Here is a 16,780-nt window from a genome sequence, read left to right on the forward strand (position 1 = left end):
GGCTAAGGCAGGAGAATCGCTTGAACCCAAAAGGCAGAGGTTGCAGTAAGCCAAGATTGCACCACTGCACTCCAGTCTGGGTGACACAGCAAGAATCTGTCTCAAAAAAAAAAAAAGAAAAAGTCACTGAGAGACAAGCCCGGTGGCTCACACCTGGAATCCCAGTGCTTTGAAAGGCCAAGGCGGGAGGACTGCTTGACCCAGGAGTTCCAGACCAGCCAGGGCAACATAGCAGACTGCATCTCTACAAAGGTAAACAAAATTAGCCAGGCATAGTGGTGTGTGCCTGTAGTTCTAGCTAGTTGGGAAGCTGAAGTGGGAGGATTGCTTGAGCACAGAAGGTCTAGGCTGCAGTTAGCTATGATTGCACCACTGCACTCCAGCCTGGGCAACAAGGCAAGACCTGTCTCTAAAACATAAAAAAGAAAAAGTTGCCCCATTAAAGGTCCATGTTCCCACTCCATTTTACAAAGCAACTTTCCTCTCTGCCCCATCACTGCCACCTTGACCTGTGTGTGTGTGTGTGTGTGTGTGTTTTCTTTTTTTCCTCTTACTAGCACTTAACCACCACCTCCGAAGAACCATGCTTGCTTGTTTATTTATTGTCTTGTCTGGAGTGGTCCAGGCTGTGTCTCCAGGGTCTAGTTGTTCTAGGTACTGCACAAATGAATTGATGAAGTGTCTGTTCCACTCACCCTACTGCCTGTCTGGTTTCTCTACCTGTTTTTCTCCACTGCTCTGGGGGCTTCCAGCCCCGAAGCCGGCCAGACTCCCTCCAGGCGTGCCAGCAGCACCCGCACCCCACCCCCACGTGTCCCAGCTGCGCGGGAGGGAGCCCAGCGCGAGGGCGGTGGCGGCGCCCAGCAGCCCGAGCAGCCGCCCCGGCAGGACCAGACCTGGCAGTCGCCCCGCTCCTGGCCTGGCACCCGGGAGGGGAAGCTGGCAGGCGGGCGCCGCCCTTCCTGGCGGGGGTGGGGGTAGAGGGGACGGCGTCGGCAAAGCCGCCGAAGCAGCAGGGTCAGGTCAGACGGAGGGGGCGTGGGCGCGGCGGGGCCCAGGCGCCAGTGTCTTGAAGGTAGCACAGAGGTGGCTCCCGGGGCCCAGGAGCGCTGCCCGCCCACCGCGGGCCCTCTGGACCCAGGCCTGGGGCTTTCCGTGCCCGGGCAGCCGCCTGCCCGGGAAAATCCCGGCCCCCTTCCCGGCGCTGCGGCCCTGCCCGGCAGAGCGGGGGAGGGGATTCCCGGAATCTGCCCAGAGACCGCGGTCGCGTCACTGGGCAGAATCGGTCCTTGTATGGGCAGCGCTTCCGCTGCGTCAGCGGGGAAAGCCCCGGCGCGCGCTGCTGGGCGGGGCCGCGCCTGCGCGCTCCGCGTCTCGCCCCGAGCACCCTGCCTTCAGCTACTGGGTCCCTGGACTGCGTCCCGCGCCCCAACCATCCAACCCTGGAGATCTGGGGACGCGGGAAGGGTGGGACTCCCGGGCTGGGACCACATGATGCCTGCGCGGAGCCGACGAGGGGGACAAATACAGGACCGAGCCACCAACAGCACTGAGCTGGGGGCAAACCAGTGCTTTTTTTTCCCTCCGCCCTCCCAGCTTGGAAAAAAAGACAACAGAAATTAATAAAGAACAAAATTTTTTTTTTTACTTAAATAGATTCAATAAAAAGAACAAACACACACACAAACACAAACACGTCTTAAAATAAACTCTTTAGAGACTAAGTGCGTGTTTCTTTTCCACAGTACGTTGCAGAGAGGGGAGGGCAGGGGGCGGGGGTCCCCTTCCCAATGTCCCCGCGGGCTTGAGTACCGGGCGGCGGGGCCAGCTCCGCCGCAATCGCCCCCTCCTCCCCTCCCTGTTAAATACACAAATATATTATATTCAATATGAATCGAGTCTGTTTCCAGCAGAAAAAAAACATACAAAAAAAAGTGGAAGGGGGGGCTTGTAAACGTCGAGGTGGAAGGACTGGGCGCAGGGCGGGAGGGCCGGAGTTCAGTGTGGTTTGCGGCGCCCCCAGGTCCCAGGGTGGGTGCCCACCGCCTGCTCCCTGGACCCCAGTGGGAGACGTGCGCCCAGCCGTCCAAGCGAGGGGGTGTCCGTAAGGGGGCAGGGGGCGCTCAGAAGGCGTGTCCCTTGACCCCAAGCAGCAGCTGACAGCCGTTGCTGACATGGGTCATGACCTTCTGTTTGAGCTGGGCCACCTGCTCCCGGAGGAGGCCGGCGGTACTCGACAGCCCCGCGTTCTCGGCCTTGAGCGTCTTCACCTTGTCCTCCAGGCGCGCGATGCGCTCCAGCTTCCGCTTCCGGCACTTGGTGGCCGCCAGCCGGTTCCGCAGCCGCTTGCGCTCCACTTTGATGCGCTCTTGGTCTTCCATGTTGATGGGGGACACCGGCGGCGTGGCGTCCCGGCTGCGCGCCTCCGGCACGGTCTGCGGTTCCTCCTTGAAGGTGGAGGCGCTGCGGCCCAAGCCCAGCTGCGCTGGGTGGCCACCGGCGAAGGGCGGCGCGTGTGGGAGGTAGCTGATGGTGGCCGTCGGGTATGAGCTCCCGGTCCCGACGGCAGCCCCGGCGGCTCCCGAGGACGCAGAGGCTGGGGAGTAGCTGCTGAGGTTGGTGTAAACGGGAGGTGGCTCCGGGCCGGCGTAGACGCCCCCAGGCCCAGCCGGGGGCCCCCCGCTAGCGCCCAGGGACACGTTGGGGGGTGTCACGTGGTTCATCTTGTGCAGATCGTCCAGGGCTTTGACAAAGCCGTCGGCGAAGCCCTCCTGCTCCTCGGTGACGCCGCCCCCTGCGCCCCCCGCACCTCCACCGCTGCCACCCCCGCGGGGGTAAAAGTACTGTCCCGGGGGTGTAGGCGTCGTCGTGATCACGCCGTTGCTGTTGGGGACGATCAGGCGTTCCAGCTCCGAAGAGGCGAGCTTGAGAGACGCGCCGGTGTCCGAGCCCTGACCAGAAAAGTAGCTGCCGCCACCGCCGCCCTCTGGGCCGGGTCCCCGAGCCCCAGGCGCTTTGAGACTCCGGTAGGGGTCGGCCAGGTTGACGGCCAGGCTCGGTTTCAGGAGTTTGTAGTCGTGTAGAGAGAGGCCACCAGGGGCCCGGCCGTATCCCGTAGCTGTGTATGAGTCGTCGTGGTAGAAGGGCTGTTCCATTTTAGTGCACATCCGGGCGGCCCAGGCGGTCTGGGGAGGGTCCCTGCGGGGCCACCCCGGGCCTCGCTGCAGCGAGCGGCGCGCTCTCCGCTGCGGTGGCCGGACTGGGTGCCTGGTCGCGCGTTCTCGGGGGCTGGCGCGGGCGGGGAGCAGCCAGCCGGCAGCTGTGCGCAAAAGGTCTGTCAGGCTTCCCGAGCCCCCGTCGCCCTCTCTGGCGCGATAGCTTTCCTGGCGTCGTTTCCCCACAGCTCCCAGCTCCCTGCTGGCTCCGAGGCTGGCCTGGCCGCTCTCAACGTCCCAGCCGCTCAGCCTGAGCCACACGCCTTTATACTGAGCTAGTCAGCCACGGAAGTGCGCTCCGATTGGCCGTCGCCAGAGCCGGGCCCCCGCGCCCCCCTCTTCGAGCGTGGGGAAGGGGAGGAGGCGGCTCGCGTCACTGTCAGGAAGCGCGTGTCCTTGTAAACAGCGGCCACGGGCCGGGTGGCTCGGCGGGCCTGCAGGGGGAGGGGCTCAAAGGACCCCGGGGTACGCATGGAAGGAGGTGCTGGGGGGCCCAGGCACATGAGTGAGGGGTTTCAGGGAGGAGGGTGATTTCACTGAAGTCCACTGGGACAAATACCAGGACCTGGTACGCAGCAAGTAGGGTGAGGATCTCAGAGTGTGCGACGAAACCCCTAAGGTACCCAGAATACGAGAGGGGTAGGAGGACTGACAATTCATTGGGAGACCCCAAAAAGCAGGAATGAGGGTTAAGCACGGTAAATCGGGAGGGGTAAGGAGACACCTGGCCCAGGAATTGACTGGGGGTCCCGGGCACAGAAGAATGCAGGACTGGAATTTTCACAGGATGGAGGAGGGGAGAGATCAAAAGGGATGAGTGGGCGGAGCTGCACGACCCATTAAATTGCAAGAAATGAGTAGGGTCCAGGAGCTCATGGGAGGGTCTGAGGGCTCTCCCGTAATTGGGAAGGAGGAATTAGAGGAAATCTAGATATGCAGAAAGCGAGTAAGCGTCCTGCGGTACACTGAGGCAGGTAAAATATGCAGGGTAGAAGATGGAGACATGTCTGCCAGAAACTGGGGACCACTGGGGTCATCTGCGAAGCCCGGATTAAGGAGAGTCAGAAGGGTCCGGACACTAAGAGGGTACTCAGTTGACATGCGAGGAGGGGGCTTTGAGGGTCCCACGGGCCAGGACTGCTGGATCTTCCACGACTGGGGCTCCCTCTCGTGGGTAACCGCCTAGGCATCTGTATTCTCCGTCCCCCATCCTAAAACCCTCCCCTATTGACCCTGGGCTTCTTTGCCCGACACCGTGTCGGCTCCTGGAGCCTGGACCCAGCCCGACGGCTGGGGCGCGGTCGCCCAACCCCACTGCCTTCCTTAGAAACAGGCTGGGGAAAGAGCGCCGAGGCAGGAAGTGTGGCAACAGCCCCGGGGGAAGGAGCCCGGCCCTGTCTCCGTCACTTGGATCCTACGGGACCGTGCGCCCCGCCCTGGGTCCCGCCGCATCCTGCGCCTCGGAAGAGGAACCTGGGCGTGCGAGCCCCCGCGGAGGCCCGGGTGCGTGGAGCCTGCCCAGCCACCATCCTCTCCCCTCAAGCAATGGTTCCGCCCGCGGCGCCTGCAGGGGACCGCGGAGGCAGGCAACACGGGACTGTTCCATTGGCCCGACGGCGGGGGACGCAGTCGAGGAGCGGGGCCTGGTCGCCATGGCAACAGGCGGGAGTCCGCAGGCAGGACTGAGGGCGGGGCGGCCCCCACCCCGCCGCCCATATTAGGGCACAGGAAGAGGTGGGACCAGCGCTGTCCTGGGGCCCAGAGCCAGAAGTGGAGAGCCCGAGTATCTGCCAGGACCCAGGGCGCGCCTGGGCCCCAGGACTGCTAGTCCCGACCAGCCCCGACCGCCGCCCCCGGGGCCCCCACGGCCTCCTGACCCGGCCCCGCCCCACCCCGCCGCTCTGGGGCTGCGTCCTGCCAGGCCCGGCCTGGCCCAACCCATCCCGGCAGGTCCCCGCCTGCCCGCGGGCCTGGGTCGGACTTCGCCCCCAGCCCGACGGGGCGCGGAGAGGGCGGGCCGATGCCTCGAGGCGCCCCCGGCGCCTGGGCGGGCTGGAACGGCGGCTGCCTCCTCCCTCCGGTGGGGTGCCCTTCCCTCCTGCCAGGAGGTCTGGGGCTCCTTCCCCAACACCCCGCACTCACTCATGTGGGTCAGGGGCCCCACTCTCGTTTGAGTCTGCGGGTCCCATCCATCCATCATCCAGAATACCTAGAGGGAGCCCCCCCTCCTTCCCTAGAGTGGCTCCTTCATCTGAGGGCTTCCCTCCCCCAGTCAGAGAAGACCTGAAAATCTAAGGGGATAATATGAGGGAACCCAGAGCCCCTTCCCCGGGAAGGGCTGCGGCGAGGTGCAGATGGTGAGGCTTCCAGTTAGACTTAAGGTGGGACTTCCGAGCAGTTTGTGTGTGAACCCACTAGACCAAGAGGTGAGAAGCCTAGTCTCTCTCTCTCTCAGCTTCCCAGGCCTCTGTCTTCTGGAGGATGAAGAGAGCCTGTCTCTTCTTTAGGGTAGAAAGAGGCTAAGGGATAGGGGTTAAACAGCCTTTCTGGGGCAGCCTAGATCTCACCAAGTGTGGGAAAGAGAAGGAAAACGAAAGACGCGAAAAAGAAACTGAGCTATGTGGGGGCAGGGGGAAGTCCAGCAGTGCAGTGGCCTTGCTGGAGGAAGGTCCCAGCAGAAGCTGGGGGCGTCCCGTCCTTGGAGGGTCCCTGTGACCCCTAAATGCCCCCTCCCTTCTTCCCCTTGCTTGAATGGTTCCCCTCCCCCGCCCTAGGCTCAAGGGAGATTCCGGAGGCCTGTGAGTCTGGCAGGCACGCTGCCAGGCCTGTGTCTCCCGCCCAGGCTAATAACTGCAGCTGACATCTGGCTGGGCCTGTGGGGGCACAGTGGGCAGCGTTGGGGGGTTGGGCAGGGCAGGCCAGAGGGCAGCAACTTGGGAAGCTAACCTGCAGGTCCCACAAGCCAGGAGGCCACGGTAATTCAGCCCTGGCCAGGGCTGAGGCTGGCCATGCCAGAGGGGAGCCCTAGAGGGAGGTGAGGCCATTCCAGAGAGAGTCCATCCCAGGAGGAGGGCAAGTAAGAGTGGGTGTATGGGGGCAGGGGGTCAGGGCAGGGAGAGATGCCCAGAGAGACAAATGGGTTCAAGGTTAGCGTCATGAAGACAGACAGTAAGACTCAGAGACACTTAAGATAGACAGGCTGAAAATAATAATTATTATTTTAATAGCCAACACTTATAAGGCTCTTACTGTGGGCTAGGCACCCTTCTAAGTGGTTAACATAAAATAAGTCATCGACTGCTTCCAACAATCCAGCAAAATGCATGTTATTTGTATCCCCATTTAACAGATGAGAAACTGAAGCACAGGAGATTAAGGAACTTGTCTGGTGTCCAACAGCTATAAGCGCTAGAGTTGAGATACAATCCAAGCTGTCTAGCTTCAGAGCATTAGCCACTAGATTGTGGATAATGACAACCAGAGAAGCATGTATGCAGTACCAGCTGCAGGCTGTCTCATGAAAGGTCTCTTTTTTTTGGTGTTTTGTTTGTTTTTTGAGACAGAGTCTTGCTCTGTCACCCAGGCTGGAGTGCAATGGCGTGATCTTGGCTCACTGCAACCTCCGCCTCCTGGGTTCAAGCGATTCTCCTGCCTCAGCCTCCTGAGTAGCTGGGATTACAGGCGCATGTCACCATGCCCAGCTAATTTTTGTATCTTTAATACAGAGGGGGGTTTCACCATATTGGTCAGGCTGGTCTCGAACTCCTGATCTTGTGATCTGCCGGCCTGAGCCTCCCAAAGTGCTGAAATTACAGGCGTGAGCCACCACGCCCGGCCCTTTTTTTGTTTTTTTTTTTTTTTAAAGAGAACGTCACTTTGGCCAAGCGTGGTGGCTCTTGTCTATAATCTCAGCACTTTGGGAGGCCAAGGCTGGAGGATCACTTGAGCCCAGTTTTTGTTTGTTTGTTTTGTTTTTTGAGACGGAATGCAGTGGCACAATATCAGCTCACTGCAACCTCCACCTCCCAGGTTCAAGCGATTCTTCCGCCTCAGCCTCCTGAGTAGAGTAGCTGGGATTACAGGCACATGCCACCACGCCCAGCTAATTTTTTGTATTTTTAGTAGAGATGGAGTTTCACCATGTTGGCCAAGCCGGTGTCGAACTCCTGACCTGAAGTTATCCGCCCACCTCAGCCTCCCAAAGTGCTAGGATTACAGGCATGATCCACCTCGCCCAGCCTTAGCCCAGAAATTTTTAAGAGCAGCCTGGGGAACACAGCAAGACCCCCATCTCTACAAAAAAATGTAAAAATTGGCTGGGGTCAGTGGGGTGTGCCTGTAGTCCTAGCTACTCTGAATGAAGGCTGAGGCAGGAGGATCACATGAGCCATGATCTTGACACTGGACTCCAGCCTAGGCAACAAAGCAAGACCATCTCACTCTGTTGCTCAGGCTAGAGTTCAGCTACATAATCATAGCTCACTGCAGCCTTGAACTCCTGGGCAAAAGCAATCCTCCCTGCCTCAGCCTCCAGAGTAACTGGGACTACAAGCACACCACAGCTGGCTAAGTTTTTTTTTTTTTTTTTTTTTTTTTTTTAATATTTTTTATCAAGACAGTGTCTCATTCTGTTGCCTAGGCTAGTCTGGAACTCCTGGCCCCAAGGGATCCTCCCACCTGGGCCTCCCAAAGTGCTGGGATTACAGGTGTGAGCCACCGCACCCCGCTGAGGGTCTCCTTTAATTGGGGGAGAAATGTGGTCGGGCACAGAGAGAGGGGCACGGGTCTCTGTGGACAGGCCGGCATGTGGGAGTAGGGTCCCTCCAAGTACTCTGCATGGGTGTTTGAGCAGGGGGTGGAGATTGGACCAGACAGGGAGGGCGGGAGCCCAGCCAAGCTGGTACAGCCGGTTCCAGGCCTCTGCCAGTGTCACCCTTGTGGCCTGGGCACCACCCCCTCAAGCCGCCCCACTGGCGCCAGGCCGGCCCCATGAGGAGGGTGGGAGGACAGCCCCCTCCCCCGCCTGGCCTGAGCGCCCAGACTGGCAGCTGGGTACTGCCCAGGCCCTGGGCTCCAGACTAGCACCTGGGTAAGAAGCCCGTGCACAGGCTTCCCCAATGCCCCAGGGCCTGGGGCCTAGGGCACAGGATAAGGAGGAAGTTCACCCACCCCCACCCACAAGTGTCTTCGGGGCTTTTGGTCTTGGCACGAGGGACTTCTCCTTCTTATAAATAGCCTGGTGACCCCCCTCCCTGCTGGCCCCACTGACCGGTGGGGGCGCTCACTAGGAAACTGGGCCGGGGGCTGCCTGTGAGTCAGCCAGTGGGCAGGCCAGGGCGAGAACCCACAAGTCGCAGCACACAGCACCCAGGCTCCCTCCTGTGTCCCTGCCCCTGGGTGTGGATCTGAGGCCCAGCAGGAGCCCTCCCCGAGGAACTCCTGGCCTACCAGCAGTCTCCCTCTGCCACCTCTGTGGTTTGGGGGGGTCCCTCGCCCCCTCTCCTGCAGAGGAAGCTGCTGGATTTTCTTGGAAGCAGGAAGGAGAGTCTGTTTCTCTTTCTCCCAGGCTGACATGGTTGGGCATGAGGGGAGTTTCCTAGGAAGCTGCTTCCGTCCCTGCCACTGCTGGTGAAGCCTTGGGGGACCTGGGCATCACCAAGACCCTGGGTGACCTCTTTATAGCAGGCCCCCACCCCAGCAGAAGCAGAGGCTGCTGAGCTAGGCCTCCTAGGGGAAGTGGCAAAAGCAAAGAGGGAGGGAAGTGGGGGTGATGTTTGGAGAGAGGAAGTGCCAGGATCTCTGTGGGGCAGAGACAGACTGGGGTGTCCAGTGCCCCCACAGAACCTTGGCAAGGTCCAGGGGGGCAAGCATGTGGCTGGCCTATAGGATGCGTGTGAGAGTGTATGCTGGTCCAACCTTCACACCCAGGCCTGAAAGACAGGAGGAGCCCTCTGCCCGCTTCTGTGCCCAGCCCTGGATGCGAAGGTCTATGTGGGACCTATCTGTGAAGAGTTCTGTTCTGCTCGGTGTGTTTGTGAACTCTATGGGATGGGTTGCACGTAGCCTAGATGTATGTAAGTGTAGATTGCTTCAGAGTTCCTATGGCTAACCTGTGTCCGTGTGTGTGTGTGTGTGTGTGGTCTGTGGCTGGTCTGTGTGTATACAATCTATTGTGTGTGTGTATGTGTGTGTGTAAAAGAGGTCTGTGGCTGGTCTGTATATATGTGTGTATATGACGTGTAACTGGTGTGTGTGTGTGTGTCTGTGAAAAAGACGTCTATGGCTGGTATGTGTGTATACGATCTGTAATGTGCATGTGTGTGTGTGTATGTGTGAAAAAGAGGTCTGTGGTTGGTTTGTGTTTGGTTGGTGCGTGTGTGGTCTCTGTGTGTGAGGTCTGTGGCTTGTTTCCATGTGTGTGTTCCATCGCTGATCTGTATCTTGTCTGTTACTGATCTCCATGTGTATGTGTGCGCATGTGTGTGTGCAAGGTTTTGTCAGAGTCTCTCTGTGCCGATGTGTTTATGAATGTCCCACTGTGGCCTGTCTGTGCCTCTCTGCACTGGGTGTGACTGTCTGGCCAGACCACGTCTGTGAATGTGTCAGTCTGTCTGCCCAAATCTGCCCAGTCTGTTGCCAGGTTCCACATGTGTGTGTTTCTGGTGAGATGGTGTGTACCTCTAAGGCTTCGGCTTGGTGTCCCTAGGAGCATCTCTGATGTGTGTGCAACAGTGGTGGGCCAGGGTGCCAGGGACTCTCTGCCATACTGCGAACACATCTTCTCTGTCCCTAGGTTTGTTTGTCTCTCGTCTTGTCTCTGTCTTCTGAGTTGGGGATCTGGGGTGTGTGTGTGTGTGTGTCTGTGTGTGTGTGTTGCTTTCTCTTGCGTGTCAGAATCACAGTGCATGCCTGTGTCTGGATTCTTCTCTTGTGTGGCTCTCGGGGTGCTGCAGCCAAAGGTGATTGTCTCTCCAATCAGCATGCACGTGTTGCCTGCTTGTCTCACATATGCTTCACTCTGTGCCTGTCTTGTCCGTGTTTCTAGCCTGTCATGTTTGTTTCCACGTGTATTACACACCATTGAGTCTGCCTTGCTGTGTGCCTCTCACCTGAATGTCAGTCTCTGTGTGTGTCAATCACCCTTATGTGCTGGATTGATTTATCCCCACCACACATGGCCTGCCTGCATATTTTTGATCTGTGGATGCGTTCACGTGTTTGACGGTGTGCGTCTCTTGCTTGAGGGTCTCGTCTGTCACTGTGTCCGTGTGTGACAGTCATTGCTGGATCATCTTGCCCAGCTGTATGTCTGACCCTGTCTATGTGTCCCTGGCTGGCAGTCTCTCTGTGGCCAAGGTGACAGGGGTTTGTGTGTCTGGACTGGCTCTCTCGGGGTGACTGTGTCTGTGTACATTCCTACAGCCCCCCACCCGCCCCCTGTCTGGTAACCCTGGGCCATGTTTACTCTGCCCCCAGTCGATGTCTGCCCTGTCCCGGGAGGGGCTGACCCTCCTCCGTCTGTCCAGCCAGCAGTCCACAGGATGTTCCCGAGACACAGTCTCCATCCGACATCCCCTCCCTCAGGCCACCCGCGGGTCAGGACCCAGGCGTCCAGGGCGGCGGGGGTGGGGCTGCAGCGTGGGGGGGCCCTGTCAGGGCACTGGAATGAGGGTGGGGGGCGGGGAGGTGACGGGCCCAACAGGTTGTGCCTCATTCCTGCCCCGCCTCTCACTTCCTGGGTGCCTGCCTCGGGCAGGGGGTGGACAAGATGAACCCCATGGCCTTAGAGTGCCTGGGTGGGGCATGGCCTGCCCGGCAAGGACTTGCATCTGCTGGGCACCCTGACACCAGGACCTGAGAAACAGGAAGAGCCCTCTCCTGGCTCCCGTGCCCAACCCTGGATGCAGAGTGTCCCATCTATTATTCACCTAATCCCCACAACAACCCAATAAGCTGGACATAATGATCCCTCATTTTCAGATGGGGAAACTGAGGTCCAGGCAGCAATGAGAGCAGAGACAGGATTTGAATCCAGCTCTATATGCTACCCAAGACCCCCAGCCCGCTCACCAAGTGCCTTCCTCCCCTTTCTAAAATGGTACATGTGGGGTGGAGTATGCACCCAGGCCCCCAGGAGGCCAGGCTCGAGGGGGGCGCCTCTTGCTCTGAGTCAAAATGGGCCCCTGGATGAAATGAATAAGAAAACGGCTTTAACCGTTTCATCGCCGCGACGGGCTCTGCCAAAACTTCCTGTGGGCTGGGAGGAGGGGTTGGGGGCTGGGTTCCCGGAGGTTTGCAGGGGTGGGGGTGGGGGGTCTACCAATTCAGAGGCGGGGTGAGGGGGGAGCGCCTCTGGCCTGCTAAAGGGAGTAGCTGTCACTCGGATGCTCGCTGGTGGGGGAGGCCTTCCCCGCGGAGAGCGAAGTCCCCAGAACTTGGTTCTTGGCCCCACTGTCTGGAGGGGTCCCAGACTCCGCAGCCCCCTCCCCAGGGGCCTGAGTCACACACGGGGAAAGCCGGGAGGGGTGAGTCACGGGGGCGGAGAAGCGGGAGCGCGGCCAGCTGCGGCCAGGGGACCCCCGGGCTGGCCTGAGTCACGCACGCCCGGGCCACGCTGACCCCAGCCCCCTTCTCCCGGGATCACGAGCGGGAAGCCAGTTGTCGGTAGACTAGGCAGCTGGAGGAAAAGCAGGATGGCTGGGCGGGGAGAGGAAACACGCGCCTGGCTGCGCGGGAAGCTCTGGTTCCCATGGCAACTGGGGGGGTGTCTCAGCTCCGTGGGAAGGGTCCCTCCCCCAACAGGGACTGCCCTCCCGTCGGGCGCTGGGGAAGCCCCCGCGCCCTTGGTCGAGGGGCCAGAAGTTTCGGATCGGGCAGGAAGGGGTTAACGGCGGCCCCCTCCCGAGTTTCACCGGCTCCCCACAGTCCCTGCCGGGCGGGGCTGGTCCTGCCCCGCGCGCCTCCGCTCGCCCAGCCCACGCCACCGCCCACGCACGCGCGCACGCAGCCAGTGCAGATCTCCCGCCCTCCCCCCTCCCCGTGCTCGCACGCACGACCGCGTCGGGTTCCACGCACGCAGCGACCCCTGTCGTGTCTCACGTCACGCACGACGCACGCGCCCCCGCAACGCGGGGAGGGCGCCCTCCCGGAGGAGAACGGCGGGGCGGGAGGCCCCCTGCGCACATCACTGCGTCCGCGCAGCCTGCTGTCCTCTGTGACTTTGACTCCCACTTCCCGCCCCCTACACACAAGGTCACAAACAAACTCCCCGACCCACAGTGTCACACGGACGCAGGATACACCTGCCACATCTTGGCACCAACCCTCTCTAGTCCAGCCAGCCTCTCAGCGAACACGGACACACGTGGATGGAGACGCAGGCAATCACACAGGCACGTCAGTCACATAGCGTTTGTGATAGGGACGCAAACAGAGCCATATTCATACACAGGTAGGTGGCAGATACATCCTGATAAAGCAACCCCATCCAGCAAAGTAGGACGGGCGCAGTGGCTCAGGCCTGTAATCTCAGCATTTTGGAAGGCCAAGGCCAGAGAATTGCTTGAGGCCAGGAGTTCAAGAACAGCCTGGGCAACATAGCAAGACCCCTGTCTCCACAAAAAGATTTTTTCTTAATTAATTGGGCATGGTGGTGCATGCCTATAGTCGTGTCTATAGTCCCAAGTATGTGGGGGTTGAGGTAAGAGGATCACTTGAGGCCAGGAATTCAACTCTGCACTGAGCCACGATTGTGCCACTGCACTCCAGCCTGGGCAACAGAGGAGACCCTGTCTCAAAAACAAACAAAAACAGGAACAGGGAGGGACACAGTCTTGGACACCAGGGCTTGGTTTGTCACACAGCCACATCTCTTCCATGGAGATTGTGGTGGTACAGAGATACATATAGACACATAGGATGGTCATGCCATCACGTGACCCCTGTTATCACAAATAGGGGGCACCAAATGGGATACAGTCACAGAGACAAGGCCCTGTACAGGGACACTCAGAATGTCAAGTGGACATGGACAAACCAAGGACACTCATGACAGGGTCACACTATCTCAGACTATGAAGACAAAAGTAGGACATGGTCACAGACACACAAGGTAAAGCTATATTGAGGCACTGATTGTCTTATTTTGATTGTCTTATTTTCATGCCCTCACTTCTCACACAAAGAATGACACAGATATAAACCCAAAGTGAGGTCCCATATAGACGTATATAGTAGACACAGAGATACACAGGGGCACACACTAGAGGTTCCCTAGTCACCCTAAAATCTGGATGGGTTTTTCTGGTGGTGGTTGTTTTTGAGACGGAGTCTTGCTTTGTCACCGAGGCTAGAGTGTAATGGCGCGATCTAAGCTAACTGCAACCTCCACCTCCTAGGTTCAAGCGATTCTCTTGCCTCAGCCTCCGGAGTAGCTGGGATTACAGGCACACACCACCACGCCTGGCTGATTATTGTATTATTAGTAGAGACAGAGTTTCACTATGTTGGCCAAGCTGGTTTTGAACTCCTGACCTCAAGTGATCTGCCTGCCTTGGCCTCCCAAAGTGCTGGGATTACTGCCATGAGCCAACAAGCGGGGCCCCAACCTGGATGTTACAGACAAGGATGTTACAAATTTCCCCTCCCCCAGTCCCTGAAAGCAAATCCCCGCCCCTCCACATCAAATCAGGCACAGCCTGTTGCACAAACTCCAAGGTCTTATGACACAATGGATGCAGGACACATGCCCGTGTACACAGTCACAGATCCTCCATCTCACACCTACAAAGACCAGCACATCTGGCCAGGTGCGGTGGCTCACACCTGAAATCCCAGCACTTTAGGAGGCAGAGGCAGAGGGATTACTTGAAGTCAGGAGGTCGAGACCATCCTGGGCAACATAGCAAAACCCTTTCTCTCCAAAACAACAAACAAACAAACAAACAAAAAATCCAGCACATTTCACATGGACTCAGGCACAGACAGACACAAGGAGGGGGGACTAGCTAGGAGTTCCTGGCAGGATGTCAATATCTGGGCTGTAGGGGTCCTGCCAGAGTCCTCCATGGTAATGATGCATGGAGTCCACCCAGTGGCTGTGGTCAGCCAGGGGAGTGCCAGAGGGGCACTGTTCTCCAGTTGTGGGACTGAGGGTCCCCTTCCCGGCCCTGATGAAGACTGGGTCCCTGCCCAGATGTGAAGGCTGGAGGGGGCAGGCCGGGGTCCAGCTGTGGCCACAGGGAGGGGTTGAGTCAGCCACTTCCCAGCAGTACAACCCAGGCTGGGCCCAGCTGTTCCTGGAAACCAGTAGGAGGGGGTGGGCTTCCCAATCCAGCTGGGGGCTGCTGGCCCAGACCTGCACACCAGGGTTCTGTGTCCCTACAAATGGCGGCCTTCAGACCATCCCCTAAAATGTTAGGGGCTCTCTTTACCTAAAACGGATTTGGATCCTTCTTCCAAAATGTGGAAGGTTTTCAGCCCCTCTTGCTGAACTAAAGGTGCCTGGATCTCCGCACAGCAGGGTCCCTGTGTTTCAAAACAGAGATTGCTGCTCTCTTCCCTGCTGACATAGAAGCTCACTGCTTTTCCCCAAATGTGGGACTCCCTGCCGCCCCAAAATGGAGGGTTGTGCTCCTCCCCCAAATTGAGCACACCCAGACTTTTCCTTAAGTCTGGGGACTCCTGGCTCCCGGAACATCTGGGACGCCCACAACCTCACGCCAACAGTAGGACAATTTAAGTCAATTTCCCTAAATATTTGGATTTCCAGATTTCTCCTGAACATCAAAATCCCTGCGACCCCCGCCCTAATGTGGTGATCTCAGCATGTCCAGTCACCCATGCTTGTAACAGCTGTGGTTCCTGGCTCACCTCCAACTGCTACCTGGGAACGGGGTGGCCCTGTTTCCCTGTATTGGCAGCACCCTCGCCTCTGGTGAATGCGAGGTGGGGGAGCCAACAGCAGCTTTTCCCACGACCGCCGGAAGACAGCCCAGTCCGGAAGCCAGCGCTGCCGGCCCTTGTCCCCATCCCCCACTATCCTCTCCACCCGCTCCCAGGGGCTGGAGTCTGGAAAACCACGCGGGAGGAGGTTGTGGGGACGTGGACGAGCATCCGAGGCCCCCGGGTGCGTACGGCTGCGCATGAGTAGGCTGTAATCGGGTGTCTGGGGGTGAGTGACTGCGTTCGTGCGATGCGCGCGGGGAGCAGCTGTCACTTTGCCCACCCTGCTCCGGGGCAAGGTAGCTGGCGCCAGGATCTTCTGGGTGTATGGGAGCAGCGCCCCACCCCTCCCATCTGGGCCCGCCCCCAATGCAGAGCCCGCCCCTCCCTCCGGGTACAGCTAATAACCTCTAATTAGTGCACATTACCCCTCCCGCCTACGGGGGAGGGGTTGCCCAGGGACCCTGGGGTCATAGGGCGCGAGCCTGGGCTTCACCCTTCCCCTCAAAACCGGGTCCACTCGGAACCTCTGTATTCTCGCCGGCAAAACAAGGATTTAAAACAGCACTTGCCATCTAGTAGTCTACGTATTTAAATCGCTTAGCGCAGGGACTGCATACAGTAAGCACTCCATACATGGTGACTGCAATTTTATTGTTAACTATAATTGCCATCACTTTCCATTGAGCCCCCTCCACCGCCCCAGCGGGGGTCTCAAGGCGGGCACAGTCTTCCCCCTAGGCCTAGTTCTGCAGTCTTCGCGCCCCCTGGTGGGCGCGGCGTCGCGGCAGCTTCAGCCAAATCCTGGGTTCTGAGGTGCTGGGGGATGCCCAGCGCGCATCTGGGGAGGGGAAGGCGTGGGGGGAATATCGTGGAAGACGGATCCAGGCTGGGCAAGGGTGCCTGTCCATCAGCCAGGATATGCGTCTAGCTGACCTTTCTTCGACCTAGGACCATACCCGTGTGTCCCCTTATCTACTCCTGGGGTCAATAATACGGGGAGGATCCCTTCATTTATTTATTTAACGAGACAGAGTCTCCCCTCCTGACGTCCAGGCTGGAGGGCAGTGGCGCGACCACGGCTCACTGCAGCGTTGACCTCCCGGGCTCAAGCGATCCTCCCACCTCAGCCTCTGGAGTAGCTGGGAATAGGCCCATGCCACCACGCCCAGCTACATTTATTTTTTATTTTATTTTTGTAGAAACGGAGTCTCGCTGTGTTGCCAGGGCTATTCTCGAACTCCTGGATTCAAGCAGTCCTCCCTCCTCGACCTCTCAAAGTGCTGGGATTACAGATGTGAACCATCGCGCCAGGCCTTTTTTTGTTTTTTTTGTTTTTTGAGATGAAGTCTCGCTCTGTCACCCAGGCTGGAGTGCAGTGGCGCGATCTCGGCTCACTGCAAGCTCCGCCCCCCGGGTTCAAGCTATTCTCCTGCCTCAGCCTCCCGAGTAGCTGGGACTACAGGTGTCACCACGCCCGGCTAATTTTTTGTATTTTTAGTAGAGACGGGGTTTCACCGTGTTAGCCATGATGGTCTCGATCTCCTGACCTCGTGATCCGCCCGCCTCGGCCTCCTAAAGTGCTAGGATTACAGGCGTGAGCCACCGCGCCTGGTCCTATT

The 16,780-nt window shown here is 58.8% G+C and overlaps 1 protein-coding gene across 1 annotated transcript; it reads right to left on the minus strand.

Annotated features, from left to right (window-relative positions):
- Positions 1-1,619: 1,619 nt before the first annotated feature.
- Positions 1,620-3,467, minus strand: JUNB (JunB proto-oncogene, AP-1 transcription factor subunit). Its single transcript, XM_023188805.3, has one exon. The coding sequence runs from the start codon at positions 3,165-3,167 to the stop codon at positions 2,124-2,126; it is 1,044 nt and encodes a 347-aa protein (XP_023044573.1). The 5' UTR covers positions 3,168-3,467; the 3' UTR covers positions 1,620-2,123.
- Positions 3,468-16,780: the final 13,313 nt, after the last annotated feature.

The sequence above is a fragment of the Piliocolobus tephrosceles genome, chromosome 21 (assembly GCF_002776525.5).
Source record: "Piliocolobus tephrosceles isolate RC106 chromosome 21, ASM277652v3, whole genome shotgun sequence".
NCBI classification, from domain to species: domain Eukaryota; kingdom Metazoa; phylum Chordata; class Mammalia; order Primates; family Cercopithecidae; genus Piliocolobus; species Piliocolobus tephrosceles.